General features: G+C 31.4%; 2 protein-coding genes across 4 annotated transcripts in view; both read left to right on the top strand.

The window, feature by feature from the left end:
• LOC132755246 (protein crumbs homolog 1-like) overlaps positions 1-16,770 on the top strand; it is a 36,362-nt gene extending 19,592 nt beyond the window's left edge. For 2 of the 3 annotated variants that reach the window (XM_060746080.1, XM_060746090.1), the window contains exons 2-5: positions 10,909-11,052; positions 11,411-11,596; positions 12,367-12,474; positions 12,909-16,770. In XM_060746080.1, the coding sequence (XP_060602063.1) occupies positions 10,909-11,052; positions 11,411-11,596; positions 12,367-12,474; positions 12,909-13,033 (563 nt within the window). In that variant the 3' untranslated portion in view covers positions 13,034-16,770. Of the gene's footprint in view, positions 1-1,826; positions 2,187-10,908; positions 11,053-11,410; positions 11,597-12,366; positions 12,475-12,908 lie in introns of those variants that run through there. The other variant, XM_060746070.1, reaches the window with a different exon arrangement.
• A 2,863-nt stretch (positions 16,771-19,633) lies between these two features.
• Positions 19,634-26,203, top strand: LOC132755237 (glucokinase regulatory protein-like). The gene is made up of 7 exons (XM_060746060.1): positions 19,634-20,089; positions 20,998-21,096; positions 23,154-23,251; positions 23,860-23,936; positions 24,546-24,630; positions 24,969-25,039; positions 25,896-26,203. Exons 1-7 carry the CDS (start codon positions 20,004-20,006, stop codon positions 26,103-26,105), a joined length of 726 nt encoding a protein of 241 aa, XP_060602043.1. The 5' UTR covers positions 19,634-20,003; the 3' UTR covers positions 26,106-26,203.
• Positions 26,204-26,659: the final 456 nt, after the last annotated feature.

Here is a 26,659-nt window from a genome sequence, read left to right as displayed (position 1 = left end):
ATCTTATTTGTTGCTATACATGAGTCATTGAAGGGCGGCTAATTTCCGATTATCTAATGGAAAGCTAAAAACCAATTACAACTTCCTCTTTTTGATACATTTTAAAAGGATTAAAACTTCACCAAAATTTTATACAAAAATCTACTTTTTTTTTAAAAAATACTTTTGAATAAAGGAGGGGAAAAAGAAAAAAAATTTAAGATTTCCCTTTTTAAAAAAAAGTCTTTTTTTTACTTGACCTAGTTTCATTCCATATTTTACATCCCCTTAAAATGATTTTTAAACATCAAAAGGAAAAAAACCCCTGGAAAAAAACAGACATGGTTATATAACAAAATCGAATGATATTTCTTATCTATAATCAGATTATTTATTCATCTTCTTCTTGGTATGAAAATGAGGCAAGAGAAAACAAAATGGATAGCAACTCTTATAATACATTTTCTTAATGCTTCATTTATTTTTGGCATTGCAGTTACCATCGCGTACACTAGCACTACTTTTAATGCCTAATATTGGTCTTTTCATAACTTAATGAAAATGAATAAATAAATAAATAATAAATAAATAAATAAATAAATAAATAAATAAATAAATAAATAAATAAATAAATAAATACGTATGCCCATCATTCCGACATTTCGTTATAACAAGTATTTTACATTAAATGCCTCAGAAATTCTCTTTTTTTAAATATATTTTTAAAGAAATTTCAAAAATTTGTTTAATAATGGATTTAGAGCAATTAACAACTTAAAGAAAGTTTTTCTGAACGTGCAGTAATGTGTTGCAAGGGTAGCAATATGTAATTGACTTCCATACAAAATACTTATTCACCATAATTTTGGCAATTGCCAACAGAGCAAAACAGTTTGAAAAAAGTTAAAAAGTTCAGGCATATGGCAAACAAGAGTTTTTCAGAAATTGTTATCAGATACCAAAAATAAAAGTTTTTGAGAAATAAAATTAACAGGCATAACGGACCTTTAACGAACTGCATCTGTCTGAAACTTTTCAAATCTAAGTATTTTATATGCCCGATAGTTAAGTCCATCATAAAGGGTCAATCATACTCCGGTATATATCCTGCTCGTTATATTTTTCTACTTGATTTCATTTTTTTTTTCTGAGAACTGAAGATTATTTCTCTGGTATTGTTTACCAGTTTTATCTATAGTTACATACACACATTTTCTGTTTTCTGTCACGTTTACAAAAGACGCTAGTAATAAAGCAAGTAACTGTATAACGAAGTACAAACTACCGTAAAATTATGGAAATGTTTATATAATGGTAACTAACTGATGGAAATGTAAAAAAAAACATTGAATTAATATATCATTGCACAATATGTCACTTGAACGATTGCAATGCCACCATACCCGATCTTTAAATTTATCTTCAAGAGTTCTCGAAATAATTGTACTGTGCGACGAGATATTGTGCTATTTCGCGTCTAAAAGCGAGATTCTGACCCAGAAGGAAAATATCTCAGAATCTAGCTTTGGCACGTAAAAATATTTTGACTACTAGTATATTTCATATTAGTCTGTCTCATCCAGAGTGCACAAACTTACTTTTTATCGAACGATTTTATACGTTGTATTTTTGTACCAGGATTCCTTTTTTATTGCCGAACATACCGGCTTTAAATTACATCACGAACGCAAAACTAAAATACCGTACCCATGGAATACTGTTTCACGGATATCCGCAAAGGCAGGCAAATACGCCCACATTCACGGGTCGTGGCGGCCTAATAAATTGCAAATAAAATGCGGTAAAACATCATTTAAAAATTTGCCTATTCACTTTTAAGGTTAAACTAATCTCGTCATTTTCCCACCGTGATTATGTTTAATTTGAACGCCTCTTACGTTTAGAGTAGCATTCAGACTTGAATAAAGTGGAAAAAAAGTTAAATTTTAAGTGTGCAAAAACAGACTTGATTTAAAGTAAAAAATGCACGCTTACTCATCGCATATTTATACTTGTCCAAACTACCGTGTGATACAGTACTATAAAAGACAGTAGTTTCAAAAGTAGGGAAGTCGCTGTTTTGTTAAGGTTGAAGGAAAACAAATAATTATCATATTTTTGGCACGAGGAATAAAGATATTTGAAAAATATAGATATGGATTTGTTCAAATTGAAAGCTTTATTCTTAGTCCTGAATGGAATCGCAGGTAATCTTTAATATATATGTACATGTTATTAATATTTTGTTTTTAAATTGTATCTTTGTTAGTACAGACTTATTTTTAAAAAAATATTTTTCTGCATGTAAAGTTAACATTCAGATTTTTTACTGACTACAACGAAAATCAAGTGTTGTGTGGCGGTTGTAAAACATCGCCCATTCCTTTATTCTCTCAGTATTGTCATATTATTTTGGTCATTCGGAACCATTGCTGATGATACTTCTGGTGTATAATATTTAAAGCGACTCACGTCAGTGCTAGACATGTGAGAGATTTTTATCATTGTCTTCCACAAACTGGCTCAAGTCTTTTATATTTTTTCCATTTTTGTGCGGTTCTCTGGGCGGGAATATACTAACTTTTTAACTTAAATTGTTTTAGTCATTTTCGATGATAACGTGCTACTGTAAATCTCTTATCACAGAGGGACCATTGCCAGATTTTCGCAGTGCATGTCAGTTGCATTTAAATTGCTATAATTTCAGAACAGTAATTTGCGGTCCATGGAATGTATCATAGAAATTAATGTAGACACGAGCACGCTGTCACTTTTATTATAGAAACTAATATTAAAAACGTGCTCGTTATTACTTTTATTAGAGAAACTGATATAAAAACGTGCTCCTTATATTTGTTTTCGTAGAAACTAATATAAAAACGTGCATATTATAATTTTTATATCAATCTTTTATATAAAAAGGTTATTGTTTTATGTATGACCAATGCATATCAAGGCCATTATTTAAATTATTAACAATATAAAGTATTATTTCTGTCGGCTTATTGTCATATAAAATATTTTATCTCATGACTGCTTTAACGTTTATGTAATTTACATTTCCGTCACACAGACGCTTTCAAGATGCTATATCTCTGATATCTGCATTGTTTTAGTGAACGCCTATACATCTCTCTAGTAATGCATGCACATGATCCTCAGAAATGTTGGATCAGAATCTTGCTTAACTTTAAAGCTTTATGAGAATTATACGTGTTCGACGTAATGACTAACTTTCCAGTTTGTTCACATCAATGTTAGAATACAGATTATATTCAGATTATATTTTCTCCTGAATCAGAGGAATTTCAGAAAACGAGTCTTCGGCATCTGGAAAGAAAGAAAAAAACACACAAAACAATCATGTTTAGTTAAGAGAGTTCCCGCCCTGAAAATTGTAATGTATAAAATGCAGTGCATTTGCAACAGATGTAATATCTGTACAGTGAACATTATCAATGTATACATCTGTAACACTGTCAATGCATACATCTGTTACAATTATCAATGAAATTAAACTGTACACAATTATCAATGCAATTAAACTGTAACAATAGCAAAGCATACATTTGTAACAATATCAATGCATACATCTGTAACAATATCAATACATACATCTGTAACAATATCAATGCATACATCTGTAACAATATTAATACAGACATCTGTAAAAATTTATTAATGTATACATCGGTAACAATATCAATGTACACATCTGTAATTAAATCAATGTATACATCATAAAATGTATGCATACATCTGTAAGAAACCAGTGTATACATCTGTAACAATATCAATGCATACATCTGTAACAATATCAATGCATACATCTGTAACAATATCAATGCATACATCTGTAACAATATCAATGCATCAATATCAATGCATATATCTGTAATAATATCAATGCATACATCTGTAACAATATCAATGTATACATATGTTACAATATCAATGTATACACTCTGACAAATAATGAAACATGTGTATACAGCCTTTCAAAAAGTCATTTTTTAATTCATCAGAATATTAAATATTCTAAAATTGAAGGATTTTAAATACAATTATATCTAATTTCCTGTTTGAAAGGCGATTATTGTAGGTTTTAATAAAAAAACATGGCATGCAGTAAATATGTTGTCTTTAGTAGTCTCATTAGTAGTCGTACCACCTTAATAATTTCTGCAGAACTGCATTAACATTTTCTTATACTTTAAAACTGTATTATTAGACGTGGAAGTTAAGTAAAGCGTACAAAATAAGACAAAAATTATAATTATGTTACATTCAAACGGATTCATGTCGTTAGAATGTTACGTTTATGTTATGATATATATCTATAATGGTAATATCTATAATGGTAATGTTTCGTTTATATTTCTTATTACTTTTGTATTACCGTAAACGGAACATCATCCACAAAATCTCATCTGATAATAATGATGATGATGATGATAGTGATAGTGTTAATAATAATGATGATGATGATGATGATGATGATAGTGATAGTGTTAATAATAATGATGATGATGATGATGATAGTGATAGTGTTAATAATAATGATGATGATGAGGATGATAGTGATAGTGTTAATAATAATGATGATGATGATGATGATAGTGATAGTGTTAATAATAATGATGATGATGATGATAGTGATAGTGTTAATAATAATGATGATGATGAGGATGAAAATAATAATAATAATAATAATAATAAAAATAATAATAATAATAATAATAATAATAATAATAATAAAAATAATAAAGAACATCAAACTAACTAAATGTAAAAGCTACCATGTAGAGACTAATGGTATGCGGTGATCTATTTAGGACAGTGCCGAAAGTAGCGGCGTAGCCGAGTGGTTAACGCGACGCACTAAGGATTACTGACCGCGTGGGTTCAAACCCTATCGGGGACAAGCCCGTGTTTCCTTGAGCAAAAATACTTTACACTCATTGCTTAGTACTGGTAGATTCCAGGAACGAATTCGAGAGTGTTTCAATAGCTTATACCTTTCAACACAATCGAACTAAAAAAATAAGTATAAACTAAAACATGTCTGTAACGCCATCTGTTCTTTTTCAACAGTTATGTCGATTTCTTGTAGAATGATTATACACAAGTTATCTTATATGTAACGTAAACCAGGTTTCCTCAATGCAATCATATCAAGCATTATTTTAACTTCAGTACACAAACTGTATTTCTCAACAATAGATCTTGGTATTTCAGAATGGTCTGGGTTGGTTTGTTAAAAATTTCCTGGATTGCATAACATGACATATTTCTATTAAAGGCCCATTATGCCATAGGAATGTTTCTATTTTATTTTTCAAAAGGAATTTATTTTTGTTGTCCCATTATATTTTCCAAACAGTTACATTGGCCAATTTCATGAACCATCTTTCGCTTCTGTTGTTTTTGGCAACAAGTACATTTATAGTGATTTTATATCTTGCATGTCAAAATACTACTTTGTTTACATTTTGTTACTTTTATGACAAATTGTTTAACATTCCGCGTATTACCTTCAGGTTATAAGCATCTAACATGCTGAAAAAAACATCATTTAAACTTTATAAATCATATAAAATCAAAGTTTTTCCTTTTAAATGAATGAAAATTTCATAAAATTCATTAATTTCTTAGACATTATGGAAATCTACAATTAGTTACAAGTTCAATTTCCCCCTTTGATTTAGTATTTTATTTGGCCATGGCCATGGGCTATAGGTAACATTACATATTCAAACAAAAAATAGAAATGAATAAGATCAAAAACTTTCATTCAAAATGTCATTCACATATAATGCAATATATATACACGAAGGTTATAGAAGTTTATTTTCAATATTCCATTGACTAAATGGTCCGTAGAGGCGACACAAAAATTGTATGTTATTATTGAATATAACTATTAAAAACAAGAGACATTCAACTGCAAACATTTATAAAACTTAAATAAATTACTGGTATCACTGTATAGCAAAACTTAGGGAGAGATTATCTTCATACATTGCATTGAATGCAAGTGACAACAAATATATTATGTGTAATATAAATTTATATTCATACACATTAGTGATCAAACAATCAAAATTTGACAATGAATTGTATAATGAGTTGTATCAAGGTCGGTTTGATTACTTTTTTCCACACAAACCACGAGAATGATAAAGTATGTCATTCTTCACTCATTTTAACAGATGTATTAAAGGCCCATTATTCCCATAAAGTGGCTTTATCTTTATTTCTAAAAAGCTTTTTAAATTTGTTGTCCTTTTTTATATTGTCTCATTGACCAATTACCTGATTCAAAGTTTACTTCTGTTGCTTTCTTAAAATTAGTACAGCCATAGTGATTTTGTAGTTTTTATGGAAGTCAAAACACTGCTTTGTTTATACGTATTACGTATACTGTATTCCTAGAAAAGATTTCGCGCATTTTAAGTTAGCGGTTTTCGCGGTAGGCATGATTCCGCGAATCTTTATAGCCGCGAATATGTCACTTATAACAAATCCGCGAACATTTCTAGCTTCAGCCAAATATAACATAAAAAGTGCAGAATATTTATTATAATCTACTTACACAAAAAACATATAAACACAGGTGCTATAGGAATGGGTAAAGAATAATTTAAGTATGTTATTGATACTAGTTTGCACGCTGAAAAGAAAATATCAATTATTGGTAATAATCATGCTTATTGACGTTATTTGCTAGTCACAGCGTTGACAAACGCATTTACAGTTTGCGAACATTGAATGACTTGGATTTTATTTGCTTGGAGTAGGTGTAATCCTTTGTTAAAAGTACAATAGCGATAAAGTGCTACATTGATAAACAGCTGTTATGTTTTAAAATGAAAGCGATGTACAGTCCGATAATGTGTAAAAAAATACGTATCGACATTCGAAGATAAAGTCAGTTAGGATTCAAATGGGAATAAAAGCTAACGGATCTGACTAAATCTTACTTAATAACATAATGAAAAAAGTAAGGAAATATGAAAGTGTTCACGGAACAACCGTCCTTGTTCGACAAGTCATTAGATGAAAATGTATCGAGTAACGTTGCGCTTTAGGCGCGACTTGTCAAAAAAAATTAAAAGCACCCAACAGGCAAGGTCATGCATCAAAAAAGTAGTCTCCAAAAGCTGTAATTTAGGACGTAGCGACTTAACATTCGCGGAATTCGCGGTTACTACATATGCGCGAAAGTTTGTCTCCGCGAAAATGCCGACGTTGTGAAAAACGCGAAATATTGTATCCGCGAACATTTCTAGGAATACAGTAACACGTATTTTGCGTCTTTTTTAATGACAAATAATGTCACATTTCAGTGCTACTTTCTTTATGTAACCTGACCTGACATTCTCTTAAACCATTATCAAATCATTACAAAGCTCGCGTTTTTCCTTGGTAAAGAATGAAAATTTATTCGTTTCTTAGACATGATGTGCCTTTAAGCAGTTTATTTGATTTATACTACGTTAAACTGTTTATATATTCCATAAATGTATGCATTTCCGTTAAACTTTTACTTTTATCTGATTTAAATCGCATTCTTAAACATGCATGTTTAATGAATATATTCCGCTAATTAGGAGAATACAACCAAATTCTGACTTTGCTATTTTTATTAGTTTTCGGACACATTTTGTTTTGATATTATGATTACCCACTCAAAGCATATTTTTATTTACCATGACAATTATATTGTTTTTTTTTTAAATTGAAAATATTATTTGGCATAAAAAGAGTCCCTGCCACAGCCCCAACCCTGTCAAATCTACATCAAATTATTTAAAAAGGCAGTTCTTCAGTCTGTTGTAATTATTTGATAGTTTCGGTAGTTCAATTGAACTTGCATTGACCGTCTTTCGTTTTAATTATAGTGTTTGTGTATTTCATATGAGACATTTTGATCACTATCTATTACTGAACAATAAAATGATGTGTTGTTGTGCCGAAAAAATCCTTTCCCAGAGTTATAATTATTTCAGCAGGAATGTCTTGATTTTTTTTATACTTTCAATTCTGTAAAAATATAGATTATATCCATACATTCAGCATATACTCGAAGTCGAAATTTAAATTCCGATACTAGTAAGATATCAATAGTTCAACATTCACACAAAAAAGGAGAACGTTCTTTCCATAATGTTTTTTTTTATAATCTGACAAACTTCTTGAAAAATAAAAATTATCATATTGTTATCAAAGTCTTTGAAATTTTCATTAACCATTTCCATGAAATTGTTATTTTATTACAGAAAATTCAACGAAAGGGTATCAGTGATGTTAAAAACAGTCACAAAATATTGGTTCTAAAGAATTTGTAAGAAAAAGAATCGCGTTTTTATATTATGTCTGCCTTCAAATTTTTTTTTTATAGAAGTCATTAGCCAAGAATCTGTTATCACGATTACTTTTATCTCAAACCCTACATCTTAATTCTCCTTAGTTACCAGTTTCGTTTATTTGAATAAAATTATGTTTTTTCAGAAATGTTAAAGAAAGAACGAAAATCAATGCTAAAACATTTCTATTTATTTAAATTTCGTCTAAAATGTCCTTATAAATATGTCTGGTATCTCTTTAAGCGTCTAAATTTCATGAACCAGCTCAGGCTAATAGGAAGAGCACCGGATTTGTTGTCCAGGGGCCACATGTTCGATCATCGGATGAGCGGATTTCTTCGTGACAACTGATCTCTGCTGAGTTTAATGGTCATTGCCTTTCACAGCTGATTCAGAAATAATCATTTGAGCCGCGTCATGACAAAACCAACATAGTGGGTTTGCGACCAGCATGGATCCAGACCAGCCTGCGCATCCGCGCAGTCTGATCAGGATCCATGCTGTTCGCTTACCAACTCTACTACAAGTAGAGAAACTGATAGCGAACAGCATGGATACTGATCAGACTGCGCGGCGCAGGCTGGTCTGGATCCATGCTGGTCGCAAACGCACTATGTGACGCGCGGCTCATTTCTTATGATTTTCCTTATTAGTTTATTAATTATAAGGAATAATCGTAACGCCACTCCCTGCTTTGTCTGAATGGCTTTCCGACCGTTTTGGGTTGCTTTGCTGGACACCGGTGGTCCTGTCTGGCAGGGTTTAGCGAAGGACTGTGCTCAGTGAATTTCGCCATGCCTTCTCGATCTTTGTTCTTATTTTTGAGGGTATGCTCGTAAAGACATCGATGAATACATGATCATGTATAGCTTGTATACTTATATTCAGTAAAATTGCGCAGTAATATGTAGGTCCTAAAATAAATAGCGAACTTAACATTTGCAATTGAAATTTCTTCTTAATTGGTTTGACTGTGTCGTACAAGTTTTTTGTTGTTGTTTATTGTTGTTGTTTTTTCATCATCAATTCGGACTGACAAATACTTGATGACATATTTTTCCTTTGATTTTTACCCACTTGTACAAGTATATTACCTTCATTTTAATTTTCCCCAACTTTTATAAATAATTAAAATAAAAGCAAATGCTAAAGGCAAAGTACATCAAATATGTAACATGTCCACACCCATATGTGTTATTTGCCATGAATTTAATTAAATTTTAAACACTGCATAATTAACTTATTAGAAGTCATCTAGCTAAAACACATTATTTCTTTTAGCTTTACTGCGATTTAAGTTTTTTCGAGTCGCTGTCCTGGAAACCATCCCGCATAGCTCAATCGGTTAGAGCGCGAGACTTGTAATGCAAACTCGACATTAAAGGTTCGATCCCCGGGCTGGTTAACTAAAATTACTAAACAGTCTTTCGGACTTTAAATCGAGGTTTCGTGTATGAGTGTTTAAACACTTGACATATTAGAGAACCGAGGAAACTTCTGGATAGGAGCATCTCTCTGTATCTGTTATCTTGCACTTCCTAAAAAAATCTAAACTGACTAGTACTCTTCTGTAGGACTCGTCTATATGAGCAACCGTGTGGCAAGTATGAATAAACCGAAATTCTCGTTAAACTGTCCTTGGAGCTAACCTGTATAGGTGTCATATCACATGAAAGATATAACCTATACGCCACAAACAACTAGCAGAGGGGACAGGTATCTCAGGTTCCCTTTAAACCTTTATTAGCTTAAAAGAATAATGTTAAGTTTTTGTGTGTCAAACTTGGCAGCTTTTTCTTGATTTCATTAACTTTTGAGTGAAGATCCGACATTTGTATATTTCACCATTGCTCTTTTTATAACCCTATCTTAAGATAATATCTTAAAAAAGATCAATTTGAAATAATTTAAAATACCTTAAGATGAAATAATGAATTCCACGAAGCTGAAGTCGTGAAGTTCAAAACTGTGAATTCGCGAAGTTTGAAATCGTGAATTCGTGAAGTTGAAAACGTGAATTCGGTAAGTTGAAGTCGTGAATTCGTGAAGTTGATAACGTGAATCAATGAAGTTGAGATCGTGAATTGGTATGTTGAAAACGTGAATTCACGAGGTTAAAATGTGAATTCACGAAGATGAAATCGGGAATTCATGAACTTCAAGTTTAAATGCCCCTACCGGTCTTTCATTATATTACTTTTTAGTTCATTGCTTTAAGGCATTTCACTCGGACATGTTTGGGATGTATAGTTGACGTTAAGTTTATTCAAAACAATTGAGCCGCGTCACGACAAAAACAACATAGTGCGTTGGCGACCAGCATGGATCCAGACCAGCCTGCGCATCCGCGCAGTCTGATCAGGATCCATGCTGTTCGCTGTCAGTTTCTCTACTTGTTATAGAGTTGGTAAGCGGACAACATTGATCCTGATCAGACTGCGCGGATGCGCAGGCTGGTCTGGATCCATGCTGGTCGCAAACGCACTATGTTCGTTTTGTCGTGACGCGGCTCAATTATTTGTTCACATGTATTTACAATGTATCTATAATATATTTGCAGGTATGGTTTATGGACAAGTGACAGAGGATCTTGGACCAGTAGGACCCAGTTTTGACACGTGTGAAACTATCAATTGCCCTGTAAACTCAAAATGTGTGGACGATATGGGATATGTTTCCTGCTTATGTAATCCAGGGAAAACTGGTAGCCATTTAAAACAATTATATTTTATAGTTATTCTTTACGCCAACTTTCTTTTTCTTAACCCCAAAGCCCTGATGGAATCATTTTTGATTAGATCTTGTTATCATCTTGAGACCATATCCGTGCAGCCTGGTTCTAAATTGTTGGTAGCTCTTTTTTGTATTTTGATATTGAAATCCCTTAAACCGTAAATGAACTGTTCCAAATTCAAAACAAGGGATATTCGTTACACAGATTAAACAGGTTAAATTGCAAATTTTATAAAAACGGTCTAAGTCTGAGGCAAATATATATTTGTATATATTTTTTAAATCTTTTATATATTTCATACTAATGTTGTTTTTTTATTTTATAAAAGGTATAAACTGTACTATTGACGACCCATGTTTAGAACGGAAGAAAAATTGCCCGGCCGGAAGTGTTTGCTACGGAGACTGTGATCCGAACGTTATATGTGAAGGAGCCACAGGGTTTGCCCATTGCCGAGGTTGTGTGGCAGGCTGGACCGGCCTTCACTGTGAAGAAGATATCAACGAATGCGACGGTATAATTAATTTTAGTGAGATTAAAAAATCTGTACGAGCACCGTACTTAATTCCGTATTCCGCTATATACCGGACAATGCTTTGAATGTTCAAATTCTAAAATCTCGTCTTTATATCCGCCGAAGTGCACTTTAAAAAGTCTATTTCATCTCTTTTACGATATTGAAAGAATCGGCGAAAAAAAGCGATAAATTTCTACTTTGTAAAGCGTCTAGAAGTACTCCAAATTAAATCCATAAAATTTAGCTTACTGAATAAGATATTTGTGAAAATGTGAATGCTACACTTGAGTAAAACTCATACTCTAGTAGTCTGTATCATGCGAGGTGATCTTAAAGCTGCATTCCCAAGTCTCAAGTAGGTCACGCAAATTTACGCAATCAACGTGTGCGATATAGTCCACCAGAATAACACACACGTGTAATTCACGTTTTATTATATGCAATATTAAAATGACTAAACAATTCTGTACAAATCCTAAATAGTAAGTTCCTAATGAACCTAACTGTTCATATGTTGTTCAAATGTTGACATGCGTATGAATATCAAGTCAATATACACAGAATGTTGTAATTAAACAATTGATAGTATAACGCCGGAAAACGCCGGAAACTGCAAAATCATTGTTTGACGGGGACATTAAAAAATGTAATGTAAAGAAAATACATAATGATAGTATTACACTGTAAACAAGCATTGCCATATGATAAAAACGCACAGTGCTAGTGATGACTTTAACACGTTATTCATAAATGTTTTTTTTTTGTAGATACCATCAACCCGTGTTTAAACAATGGTAAATGTAATAACATCAAAGGAGACTTCAAATGCATATGTGCAAGACGCTGGAAAGGAAAAGTATGCGATTGTGAAAAAGGTAAGAATTGCAAGCAAAATTTTACCGTAAGTTTGATTTACGACATGTGAAGACATTATTGACCGACGACATCCGGATGAGACCAGTGCAGACCAAGATCGCCCCGCTTATTCATTGTCTGCACTGTGCATTATTATTAGTCTCTACATCTTTTAATATTTCCCCTAAAATAATCCATTGTTTTGTCTAGATTGAAAAGATGGACAAGTCCATTAAAGATATTTAGCATAGAAAGATCAATATACTTTTCCCCTCAATATACTCTCTTTTTTATCTAAAAAAAAAGAGACTAAAATGTATAAGTTTATTTTTTCTGATTACAACATTTCGGGATTTAATGGATTATTCTTTGCATATTAAAATGAAATTCAGTTTCAACCTTGTCACACTAGTGGTTCCTTTTTCAATGTATGTATTTATTTTTGATGTTTTAGGAACTGCATGCGATTTCGAAGAGTCTAAGACAACCGTTGGACCAACTGGTAAAGGGACACAACTCATTTGCAACATATCTGTATTCATAGTATCTTTAATTACGTACACAATTTGGACTGTGTAGATATGAACGTAGAGAAATTTTAATTTTTTTTTATTTGGTTTTGACTGAAAAAAAGTGCTACAGAATTCTTTCATTATAAGCAAAGATCTCGTGCTCTGATTGAGTTATTAAATTGTGTAAGGTCAGTCTAATACGCTAACGTCATGAGAACTATGTCATCATGGTCTTCAAACCTGGAATAAAATGCATTTAAATGAAAAGTGAAAATAAAGAGATTATCACCGTGTGTAAGGATTTATTGACATTCCTTTAAGAGTGAACGTATTTGAGCATACATGTTTGAAGCATCGAATACATGTAGGGATGAATATGTGTTTTCGGTAGGGGATTTCACAGAAAATCAATGTTATAAGTAAATCAATGTCACTAGTAAACCAAAGTTATAAACAGATCGAATGAACTAAAAAATTCAATGCAAGAAGGAATGGGGATATAAATGGAACTAGTAGCTCAATGGGACTAGTTAACCAATGAAACGCATACATCCGTGGATTTATTAAACAAATGTTATCTAGGAAATCGATAAAACAATTAAATCAATGGATTTATTATATCAGTTGAAACACGTAAATCTGTAGATTTATTCATCAATAGAACTAGTAACTCAGTGGAACTAGTAAATCTATGAAACAAATACATCAATAGAATTATTGAATCAGTGGAACTAGTAAATCTATGAAACACATACATCAATAGAATTATTGAATCAGTGGAACTAGTAAATCGATGAAACACATACATCAATAGAATTATTGAATCAGTGGAACTAGTAAATCTATGAAACAAATACATCAATAGAATTATTGAATCAGTGGAACTAGTAAATCTATGAAACACATACATCAATAGAATTATTGAATCAGTGGAACTAGTAAATCTATGAAACACATACATCAATAGAATTATTGAATCAGTGGAACTAGTAAATCGATGAAACACATACATCAATAGAATTATTGAATCAGTGGAACTAGTAAATCGATGAAACTCATACATCAATAGAATTATTGAATCAGTGGAACTAGTAAATCGATGAAACTCATACATCGATAGAATTATTAAATCAGTGGAACTAGTAAATCGAAAAAAACACATACATCAATAGAATTATTGAACCCGTGGAACTAGTAAATCAATAAAACACATACATCAATAGAATTATTGAATCAGTGGAACTAGTAAATCGAAAAAAACACATACATCGATAGAATTATTGAATCAGTGGAACTAGTAAATCAATAAAACAAATACATCAATAGAATTATTGAACCCGTGGAACTAGTAAATCGATAAAACACATACATCGATAGAATTATTGAATCAGTGGAACTAGTAAATCAATAAAACAAATACATCAATAGAATTATTGAACACGTGGAACTAGTAAATCGATAAAACACATACATCAATAGAATGATTGAATCAGTGGAACTAGTAAATCGATAAAACACATACATCAATAGAATTATTGAATCAGTGGAACTAGTAAATCAATAAAACACATACATCAATAGAATCATTGAATCAGTGGAACTAGTAAATCGATGAAACTCATACATCAATAGAATTATTAAATCAGTGGAACTAGTTAATCGATAAAACACATACATCAATAGAATTATTGAACCCGTGGAACTAGTAAATCGATAAAACACATACATCAATAGAATTATTGAATCAATGGAACTAGTAAATCAATAAAACACATACATCGATAGAATTATTAAATCAGTGGAACTAGTAAATCGAAAAGAACACATACATCAATAGAATTATTAAATCAGTGGAACTAGTAAATCGAAAAAAACACATACATCGATAGAATTATTGAATCAGTGGAACTAGTAAATCGATAAAACACATACATCGATAGAATTATTGAATCAGTGGAACTAGTAAATCGATAAAACACATACATCGATAGAATTATTGAATCAGTGAAAAAAGTAAATCGATAAAACACATACATCAATAGAATTATTGAATCAGTGGAACTAGTAAATCGATAAAACACATACATGTACATCAATAGAATTATTGAATCAGTGAAAATAGTAAATCGATAAAACACATACATCAATAGAATTATTGAATCAGTGGAACTAGTAAATCGATAAAACAAATACATCGATAGAATTATTGAATCAGTGGAACTAGTTAATCGATAAAACACATACATCAATAGAATTATTGAATCAGTGAAACTAGTAAATCGAAAAAAACACATACATCAATAGAATTATTGAATCAGTGGAACTAGTAAATCGATAAAACACATACATCAATAGAATTATTGAATCAGTGAAAATAGTAAATCGATAAAACACATACATCAATAGAATTATTGAATCAGTGGAACTAGCAAATCGATAAACACATACATCAATAGAATTATTGAATCAGTGGAACTAGTAAATCGAAAAACACATACATCAATAGAATTATTGAATCAGTGAAACTAGTAAATCGGTAAACACATACATCAATAGAATTATTGAATCAGTGAAAATAGTTAATAGATAAAACACATACATCAATAGAATTATTGAATCAGTGGAACTAGTAAATCGATAAAACACATACATCAATAGAATTATTGAATCAGTGGAACTAGTAAATCGATAAAACACATACATGTACATCAATAGAATTATTGAATCAGTGAAAATAGTAAATCGATAAAACACATACATCAATAGAATTATTGAATCAGTGAAAATAGTAAATCGATAAAACACATACATCAATAGAATTATTGAATCAGTGAAAATAGTAAATCGATAAAACACATACATCAATAGAATTATTGAATCAGTGAAAATAGTAAATCGATAAAACACATACATCAATAGAATTATTGAATCAGTGAAAATAGTAAATCGATAAAACACATACATCAATAGAATTATTGAATCAGTGAAAATAGTAAATCGATAAAACACATACATCAATAGAAGTATTGAATCAGTGGAACTAGTAAATCGATAAAACACATACATCAATAGAATTATTGAATCAGTGAAAATAGTAAATCGATAAAACACATACATCAATAGAATTATTGAATCAGTGGAAATAGTAAATCGATAAAACAAATACATCAATAGAATTATTGAATCAGTGGAACTAGTAATTCAATAGAAGATTAAATCATCCAGTAAAACATAAGCATCATAATTATTTCTGGTCAACAATTTTGTAAATGAAAAAACAAAATGTCTTTTATGCATCAAATACACCTATTATGAATTAATGGTTTACATGTACAAATACATGAATCGTAATTATACTTCATATAAAATCATCTATATTTTTTAAAAAATATTTCACTTGTTAACTTTCAAGGTTGTGTAATTCAGAATTGTAGCATTCATTCTTTTTGTATAATTATAATATTTTCATTTGCTTTTTTGTTGTATATATTTTGCATATACAGTACAACTTGTGCATAGCAACACCCTACGGAAGTTTAAGATTCTGGTTGTTGTTGAGGGGTATTGTCTTAGAGAGGTTAAATTTATTGTGAATGTTTATTTATGGGAAGAAATTATATTATCGTTGTACACAGGTTGTTGCTCTACAGAAGGTCGCTCTCCAGAGGTTATACTGTATATCAAGTTTTTTTCTTCATGTTTTAGTTTGTGTTATTGGTATATTTGATTGAGTATTTTATTTACTTATACATGTATGTATTAATGGACAAAAACATCTCGCTTGTATTAAAAGTATTAGATTGACATTGTATATTTTTTTTGACAATGAAACGCAGGTTGTAAGCAATTTGCACTGTATAGAATATAATGTCATATTACAGTCTTTTTCCAGAGTAGATTTATATGATATTAGATAATCAAGGAAGGAAACACACACACACGCACAATCACACGCACGCACACACACACCAACACACACACACACGCACACACGCACGCACGCACGCACGCACACATACATACATACATACAACAGCTTCCATAAATATAGAACGTTTGATTATTTTGTGGACGAAATATTTTAAAGAAAGTCCATCGAGGCAAAAAGCACAAAAACATAACTTTTAAAATTCTTGCAAATGTCAACTGGTGCACTTAAAACATAAAGTTTTGTTAAAGGTTAAGAGAAGCACGCTCAGAATTTATTTTTTTCGTGTGATTCTAAGCCAGATTTGAGATGAAAGCATTTATCTAAGGTCATTTTGTACAATAATCTTTTTTTCTGGAAAACTGATCTGTCTAGACCGGAACCATAGGGTAAACCAATCTCGAAAAAATATTTCCAGTCAAAAAAACTCAGTAATGTCCTTTTAAGACATTTTTCTCTCGTGACCCTTTAAGATACTTTTCTATCGAGTATCTTGAGAAATGGCGAGTAAATTTATGAACTAAGATCCAATACAAACAGTTGTACTGACGTCACTGGATATGTTTGTTACACATATTTTTCCCTGCAAATTGACCATTACATCTAATATGACCCAACACAATCTTTATTGGTATTGTATATTTTTGATACTTTTATACTAAAAATAATGTTATACTCGTATATAAAAGATGTTTTAGAATGCTCCTATTTAAAGTGTGTAATTTGTTCATACATGTATAATTCTACGGCAAAATCATGCTTATGATAGAAATGTTAGTTCAGTTGTTTTAAGCTGTAGGTTATGTACGTTATCTATGTACAATACATTGTTTAGATGTGAGAAATGAGAAATGAGATTTTAGATATTACAAAAGCATTAATATATATATATATATATATAAATATGTAAATCTTTCAAACTTGTTTGTCTTTGTCCCATTCCTGTGTTACAAATTCGGTTTATTAAAGTTGAACGGTGGCCTAGTGGTCAGCCTCTCACTATAGAGATCTTAGGTTCGAGCCTAACTTGGGGCATGACTATGTTTCCTCATATATAACCAGTACTGGTTAGTTCAAGGAAGTGGACTATTAAATGTTTAAAATATACTGAAAGGTTTCTTCACAATCCGGCTTAAATAAGTTATGTTTTAATTAGATTAGGAACTTCAGTTAACTTGTCACGTTTTGAACAAGACTTAAACCCTAGACCCTGATTGTGATACCAACAAGTTTATACTTAAACAATTCCAGGAATGCTTTCATCAGGTAGAAGTACACTGATATGCAACTGAAACATTGTGAAAATGATGCTTAACCTCAATAACTGAATGGACGAATAATTGAATGAATGAATGAATGAATGAATGAATGAATAAATAATGAATGAATGAATGAACGAATGAATGAATGAATGATCCATCCATCCATCCATCCATCCATCCATACATACATTAATATTAGTGATAACTAATAAATATAGTGTTAACACAGAAATATCTAGTCAATGTCGCGAGGTGACAAGCTACTAGTAAATTCAAGCAATGTGGCGGCCTATACGGACAGATGGTATGCAAGCCCAGATATCCCGTTTTAAAGTGTATATATTGTTAAATTTACTTAAGGGTTTCCTATACTCTTTTTATCTTAAAAATAGTATATTTTTGAAATTGTCAAGGGTCAGACGAAAAACAATGATATACATATACGCATTTTGTAAAGTCATATCAGAAAAGAAGCGTTTCTTCAATTTGTTAAATAAAAATGAACGATTTTTTTATAGAAATATACCCTAATTGTTCATATTTTTCCTTCTACAGATATATCAAAATAGAAAATTGGGATAAAACATTTTTGCAACTATAATCTGTCAATTTGAAACGTATTATATATACATATTCGCATGTTCTCAATTAAAAGCCACATCTAATATTTTAAGTCTGATATAACAACTACAGCAGTGTAGTACCATATTAGACAAAAATAACGAACGATGGTTAACGTTGTTACAATGCTAAAATCCGTTCAGTCTTAATTTTCCCGTATAATTTTTCAATAAGGTACTCGCATTTTGCAAATAGAATTTTAAAGATGTATTTCCATTATAAATTGTATATATTTAATTCATAAAAAGTTGCGTGCGGTCGACTCATACACGTTCTAATTTTGATTAGAGTTTTTTTTTTACGTTAATGTTTTTTTTTTCATTTTTTTCAATATGATTTTTTATTTACTACATATCAATAAGATATGATAATATCAATAAGATATGATATTATTTGCAGTGGTGAATCGTCTTAAAACATTTCCAAGCAAGAGCCGCAGAGGATATATCATAAATGTATGTTTATACTTTTAACATGCAGGTTTTATGTTTAATATGTTATTATACATTTAAACAATTGTATATGGAAGTATTTTTACACCTGAACTACAAAGTATGGTACTTGCAGATGTGTATATAAGTCTTTTGACCTGAATTATGAATAGAGTTTTTTAAATATATCTACAAATGGTTTCATCTGAATTACTTATATGTTACTAACAAATGTACATGTATTATCTGTTAGTGCTATCGCCTTAATTTTACAAAAGGTGTCAACAAAAATTTGAATTTCAAATATTGTCCTAGTAGATGTATCTAATAATACTTTTACTTGGCACAAATATGATACAGTTACTAATAAATCAATCTAAGAGTACTTTCTAAGTTTTAAAAATCGTATTTACACAGTTATTCAAAAGTGTTATTACTGGAATCTGAATTATTTTGTTTACAAACGTGTCTACAAGTTCTTTCAGCTGAACTACAAACATGGTTTTTCATATGATTTATTCAGTTAATAATAATATCATGTCATTTGCATAATGTCGTAAATTTATCATTTTGATTAAGTTGTACTTTGTTTATTTCATTTGCTTTATTTGTCAGCCTTGTTGTAAAGAACTGAGACACAGTATTAATTGTTTTATGTTGTAATAAATTAGGCAATATAAATATGAAAAGGAAGTTACAAAGATGACAGATATTTTAACAAGGTCACCGTGTAAATTAGGTGAACAATTAATTCTGTTTTCTATGTAGCCAGATCCAATAACAGGATCGAGTCGGATGAAATGTGGGACAGCTACGAAACTTCTTCTTGAGACAATCTGTTTGACTGGACTCCTTGACATGTATCACTCCGAGGAGAATATGTATGTAAAATACCCTGTATTTTTCCATGGCTATTAAAATGCTAGGAACCAGTCTCAAAATGAAACACAGCATGCTATTGGTTGATTTCAAATTCTAAAATTTGAATAAGCCAATCAAATGTTCGCATTATAGGACATGTGGTACTTCACGATGTACCAGAGTTTGCTGTTATGGCTGTACTTTGTATAAATCTTTGTCTTCATGCGCAACCTTCTAAAAATAAACAAGTCTTATGTGTTACATATCCAGAAAATAATAAACTACATTTGTATTTTTGTTCTTGAAACCAGAATAGACATAAATGTAAATTTTGTCATGACCACTAACTACAGTAAAAGAATATACCGATATTTAATTGTTATGCCCATAATGTATCATAGAATTTTCTTATTAAAAGTTATGATTATAGTATAGAAAGCTGACACTAATTGCTAATACGTGTTCGTCTTGTCGCTACATAAAGAGACTCATTACTTTAAATATCTATTAATTTAGACAACTTGATAACATATGACTTAACAGTTTTAGATATGTATTTTTTGTTAATTTTGGTCTGATTTTTATCTTAACTTTTCGAAGAAAAAAGTGGAGCTATTGTCATAACTCTCTAGTCTGCGTCGGCGTTTCTTAGCATTTTCGACAAGATTCATTTTCTAAGAAACTATTAGGAGTAAAGCTATTCAATTTTAAAATTGCTATACATGTTCATTATCCCAACAGGGCGCCATCTTTAAATGGCAGATAATCCTTTATTTGGCAAAGTTATGACCCTTACTTATACTATCTTTTCCTGTTTAAATGGTTTATCTGCAAATAAACATTGCTAAATTCAGTTTTCTCTTGTTCTTGTATTACATGAATTCCAAATGCCTTTTTAGTATTAATAAAGTTAGTTTCGTTTATTTAGTCAACCATCTGATCTCATGCGATGTTATAACATAGTGAACAAGGCCGTGTACAAGGTCAAACAAGAACTGTGTCGTATCGTCGAGAAGGCTGGACAATGGTAATTTTGACTGTAATATATTCATTATTTACTCCAATAATACTAAACTTGCGCCACACAAACTATCTTAAATGGACTTGTCCACCTTTCCATCTTGACAAAACCATTCATCATATTAGGTAAATTTTGAAATAAGTACTCACTGAATTGCGACCAATAATTGGACGGCACGAATATGCAGACTGATCTTGGTCTGCACTGATTGGCGTCCGCGCCGAAGCGCGGCGCTCTTATGGAATGAGATCAGATTTTGTGAAAGGGCGACAGCAACTTCTCGAGCCTTTTAGTCGGTCATAATAAAAGCCGATAATTCCGATCGGTATGAGGGTGCTTGATTATTAAATAAGAATGAAATGTCGCGATATGTTACAATGAATTTTCGCAATGCAAACATTTTCAAATGAAATAACCTTTTCCGTCAATAAATCGCGCTCTTCGGGATTTTTTATTTATCATTTTGTAGTACACAGTCGGTTATCATGGTATGTTATTGTTGTACATGTATCCTAGAATGATCAGTTGATGACCTAAATATTCCAAAAATCTATTTATAGATATATCTATTTATCACTCCTATCGGTAAATGCCGGTCTCTCCCGGTCTATTTTGACCAGGATTTACTAGTTACCGGCGAATAGTACCACACGTTTATTGTTTGGTCTCTCCCGGTTTTGAAGTAGATGTTTGATATCGTTACAATTAGAAAAAAAAACAACAATAGCATGTTTCATTTTATCTATATGAGATAAAAACAATAAATATGTACACGGATTTATATGTAACATAAATCCGTGATATGTACAATAATTGAGAAAAAGGTACATTTTTATGGTATTAAAATGACATTATCAACTTTGAAACATTTTATTTAATTATTTAATTTGTTATCCGTGTTTAGTAAAGATGCCGAGGAATTATTCAAAGTTACAAATTAGATTTTATGAATTATTCAATTGATCGATAATTTAAAAAATGATAAAGAAAAATACAATGTACATGTACATGGTTTAAGAATATACAATATTATATATTGAAAGATAAACCATAATTAATAATTTACTGACTTTTTCCAGTTAAGCTTTGACTTATAATCGTCGGTCAATATGACAATTGAATTCTTAAAATTTATTTTACAATTTTAATAAAAAAGAGTAGTAAAAACTCAGTATTAAAATAGCACATAAAACACAAAAAAGAATAAAAGAAAACAATATTCATAAAATTTGTATTTTTTTTAATTAAAATTAATAGATATTACAATTATTGTATGATAAACAATTATGCTCAACATGATCAACATGGTAATATAACCAGTGTCATATTTTTACTAACTTAAAGTGTGAACAGATACCTTAAGGGGGTCTTCGCTAATAGCGATAACATAATAAGGGACAAATGTGTGGTACGTGTTGATCATGCGTTATACATATGGATTATAAATGATTGCATACATGTATATCCATTGCTATTAATAACCACGATCATAAAGAAATAACAAGTAATATTCTAATCTCTAGCATGCCAATCAAAGTTCATAATGAACAATGTCTTTCGTCCGCTCATTCATAAATGGTATACATTTCTGGTAGTATATAAGAATATCTTGTCATCATATGTGTACTAGTTCATCTTCACTTGCTGCATTTCTTGCTTGGACGCCCTTTGATGCTTTGCATCAATGCTTTTCTTGTCACATGGCTAGAATCAGGAGGTAAAGGGTTGATACTGTTAAGTATATGTATATAACAAATAGGTCTGCAAGAGGGAAAGAATTTATAAAAAGAAAAGAAAAAAAGACCATTCGTAACACAACATAACATACACTACACATAATGACGTTTCTCGAAACATTGCGCTCTTCGAATTTTACTTCCTGTTGATAATCAACTTTCTATGTTACCAATTAGATTCCAAATGTCTGTAAGAAATCAAAATTTGTATATTGTTTATTCATTGAATCATTATTTGCTTACACTGCACCTGTATTTACAACACATTTATTTCCGAGGAGAGTTACATACAGGTTTCATCTTGAGTTTTAAACTTTCTTTGAGCAGTCTTCGCTCGGGAGGAAACATTTATTACATTGGAGATGACAGTTTGGCCATCATGGGTCTGATTGATGCCTCAGAATGTCCACCCACGTACGGTGCCAGTAAGTCTGATATCTGGTTTAAACATATTTATTTAAGCTAGATTGCGAAACAAGTTCTTGCAACTTATATTAGATTGCGAAATAAGTTCTTGCAGCTTATATTAATCACTTTCGAGTCCGCTTCCTTAAACCGAACAGTACTGGTGTCATATGAAGAAGCATGGTGGTGATCCGATTAAGGCTCGAACCCATGATCTCTGGTTTAAGAGGCAGACACCTTAACCACTACGGTTCTTCTCCCCTTGTCAGATATTTGTGTCATTTAGATTCGACTTTCTACACAACCTCTTTGTAATCCAAATTTACGAACAATTTCCATTTTTCTTTCAAACATATCAATATCAAATACCTTAGGTAATGACAATTTAGCGATATTCTAATTTGTACTGTTGGCGGAGGGTCTCGGGTTGTAGCACATAGATACATTTGAGAAAATGAGCAGATACATACCCTGGAAGATCTACGTTGCCGGAGAGCTTCATCACACGAAAGAAAGATGTTGAGATGCATTTTATGGTTGGAGCCTTGTATAGAATATACCACGAGATCAGATTTGTTTAAATACAATAACTTGATAAGATTTTATATAAATCGTATTTCTAATTTAGCTTTAGATGATGTTCGGGGATTTGTGGCCAATGGTTATAAAACGTTGCAAAACGTGGAAGGGGATCTGTCGCACCTGGCAAGTAACTTACATTATATCATGAGTGAAACAATTTAGTCATGCTATCAAACCACCTAAATTTAGCCTACTTATGTGAAAACAATTTTATTACTTTGATAGCTGAAATATTTGTTGAAATAATAATGATAAACATTCATATAATTGGAAGTGAAATTTCCAAAAAATATCGATACACTTTCTGTATGTTTTCTGTATGTTTATACACAAGCATGTTCTATGTCTTTTAACAAGCAAGCTCTATGTCCATACATAGACAATGTCTTTGTCTATACACAAGCGAGCTCTATGTCTATGCAAATGTAAGTTCTATGTTCATACAAGAACAAGTATTATGTATATACAAGAGCATGGTCTATGTTTATTCATTACTAAGTACTTTGTCCATACACGAGCAAGCACCATGTCGAAACACAAGCAATTTCTAAGTATATACTCGTACACGAGTTTATGTCTATGCATGAGCAAGTTCTGTGTCTATACGCACGCAAGTTCTTTGTCCATTCACGGGCACTAATAGCTTAAATTGTTAAAAAAATAACAAACCCAGAAGTAAATGTTTACACTCATTCAATTGGTTTACTCTAAAAAGTTCCTATTTTGTTTCAGGGTGAACATTTTAGAATCTCTCATGACAATTTTTGCACAGACATATCTCCAACTGACCGCGACATATTAATTGCTATAAACTGTGGTATGTCATCATTATATATTTATTCATAGTTATTATTTTGTTTTTACATTAAATAATCAAATATTTAAAGATCTGGTTTCTATATATTTTCATTCCTTTGGAGTCATTTGTTGAAATAAGTTTAGTGTTGAAGAGCCACAATACCGCTTTCAACAGGCGGTGCTGGGGAGGGGATAGTGACTTGATGTATTTCTAACATCCTATTATGTAAATTATTCCTATTCTCTTACTGCTTTCTCTAAATAAATCCCTGCACCCACAAACAACCCCACCCCAACAATTAAAACAAAATATTTCATTGTGTATTTGTACTGTAAGGGGTTTTATTTTATTTTTAGATATACCACCGGCAATATCAACAAAGTGTACAAAGAAAGGGTGTCGGATGATGCTTATTACATTTAAAAAGGTAACTGATATTTTGATTTAGTTCTTTTTTTCAATTTGTTTAGCAAAAGTGCGTCGCAATGGTGTTTTAGTTAAAACACATGTACATGTACAATATGACCTAATCTGTGTTGGTCCGCCGTTAGAAACAAGACCAAACTTCTCTTATTTACATCTTTGTTATTAAAAGGTAATTTGATTTTCCACTTTAAATTATCATTATATTAAGAATATTTTAAGCTTAAAACTTAGAAACTTATTCAATGCTTCAATGTCAATTTGAAAGTATTCGTATTTTTTTAATTAAATATCATGTTGCGTTCTTTAAATAACTCCACGGAAATTTCAACAAAAATAAAAGTACCACATTTAAAGCATACACTATATATAAATATGTTTGCATTATATGAACGCAAGGAAATACGACACTCTAACTGTATAACTGTTGAATACATATGAGATATATAATATAAGGGCCTTTGGCAGGAGTGTCTTGTTCTATAACTTGCCTTAGTTACTTGAACGGGTCATGCTCGTCAATACCGAGCAGTATGCGATTATTGTCAAGCAAATTAATAACCTAATGGCAATTCGTCTTTCACTGCTGATTCAGAAATCAGGCGGTATTAGTAGCCGGTCGCTTGCGAAGAAATTGGTAACTACTAGTTTTATATCAGGAAAGCCAACTGGATGTATGGGCCGACCAACGAAATATGACTATAGACCTTTTTACGACGCGGTCCGTTGCCATGAAAAAATAGGCAGACAATGTAGCATTTTCTCGCGCATGCGGAATCTGCGTAGGGCAAAAAAACTAAAAGATTAAACTTTTTGAAATTGACGTAAAAACCAAACCAATAATCATATTGTAATAACAGGTAGAGGGAAAGGATTTTACTCACCCGCTATATATAGAGGAACCCACTACTGAGATAGACGAGTTAATTGGGCCAGAAACCAGAAAGATAGCTAATCAAATGTTCCGAGAAATAGCTGTAAAGTGCTGTTTGAATGCAATCAGCACTGGAGCACATATTTTGAAAGGAAAAGTGTACAGAAATATTATGATCGACGTTAAAGTAAGGTAAGTTATGAATTTTGTCTCATTATGTTAAAGCGGCTTTCAGTTATTATCTTTTGTTGGGAAGAAACAATTCTGTGTTGTTTCAAACTAAGTATTTCAATAATTTTATCTTGGAAAAGTGCATCATATTAAGTTAAAAACCGTCCGCAGGTTTATGTATAACACGTTAAAGATTTTCGTTTCTAAAAATGGGAGAGCGTGCCCTCTTTTCTAATTAGCTTACCTGAGCTAGCTAAGGGTGAGCTCTTAGGATTGTTGAATGTCCGTCGTCTGTTGTCCGTCCACACTTATTCGTTAACACTCTAACGGTCACAATTTTGCCTCAATCGTCATCCACCATTATCAGGCTGCTTATCTGATTGATAGGTCGGATGAGTTCGAACATGTGTCATCTTGGATGAAAAACTAGGTCACCCGAGCTAAAAAGAAAAAAAACCTTGTTAACACTCTAGCGGTCACATTTTTGTCTCAATCATCATTCAAGCTTTGTCAGGATGCTTGTCTAGGTGAAAAGCTCGGATGAATTCGAACATGGGTCATCTCCGATAAAAAAAACAA

Source organism: Ruditapes philippinarum, unplaced genomic scaffold (genome assembly GCF_026571515.1).
Source record: "Ruditapes philippinarum isolate M1 unplaced genomic scaffold, ASM2657151v2 ctg9725_1_1_1_1, whole genome shotgun sequence".
In the NCBI taxonomy this organism is placed as follows: Eukaryota; Metazoa; Mollusca; class Bivalvia; order Venerida; family Veneridae; genus Ruditapes; species Ruditapes philippinarum.
Note: the sequence above shows the minus strand (reverse complement) of the source record. Positions and strands in the feature narration are given on the sequence as shown.

Bases quoted from the DNA above. Each gene is read 5' to 3' on its own strand.
- LOC132755237 (XM_060746060.1), top strand. From the start codon at position 20,004: ATGAAATGTGGGACAGCTACGAAACTTCTTCTTGAGACAATCTGTTTG. The intron at 21,097-23,153 runs GTAATTTTGACT...TTCTTTGAGCAG, and splicing joins GTCGAGAAGGCTGGACAATG to TCTTCGCTCGGGAGGAAACA. The intron at 24,631-24,968 runs GTATGTCATCAT...TTTTATTTTTAG, and splicing joins ATTAATTGCTATAAACTGTG to ATATACCACCGGCAATATCA.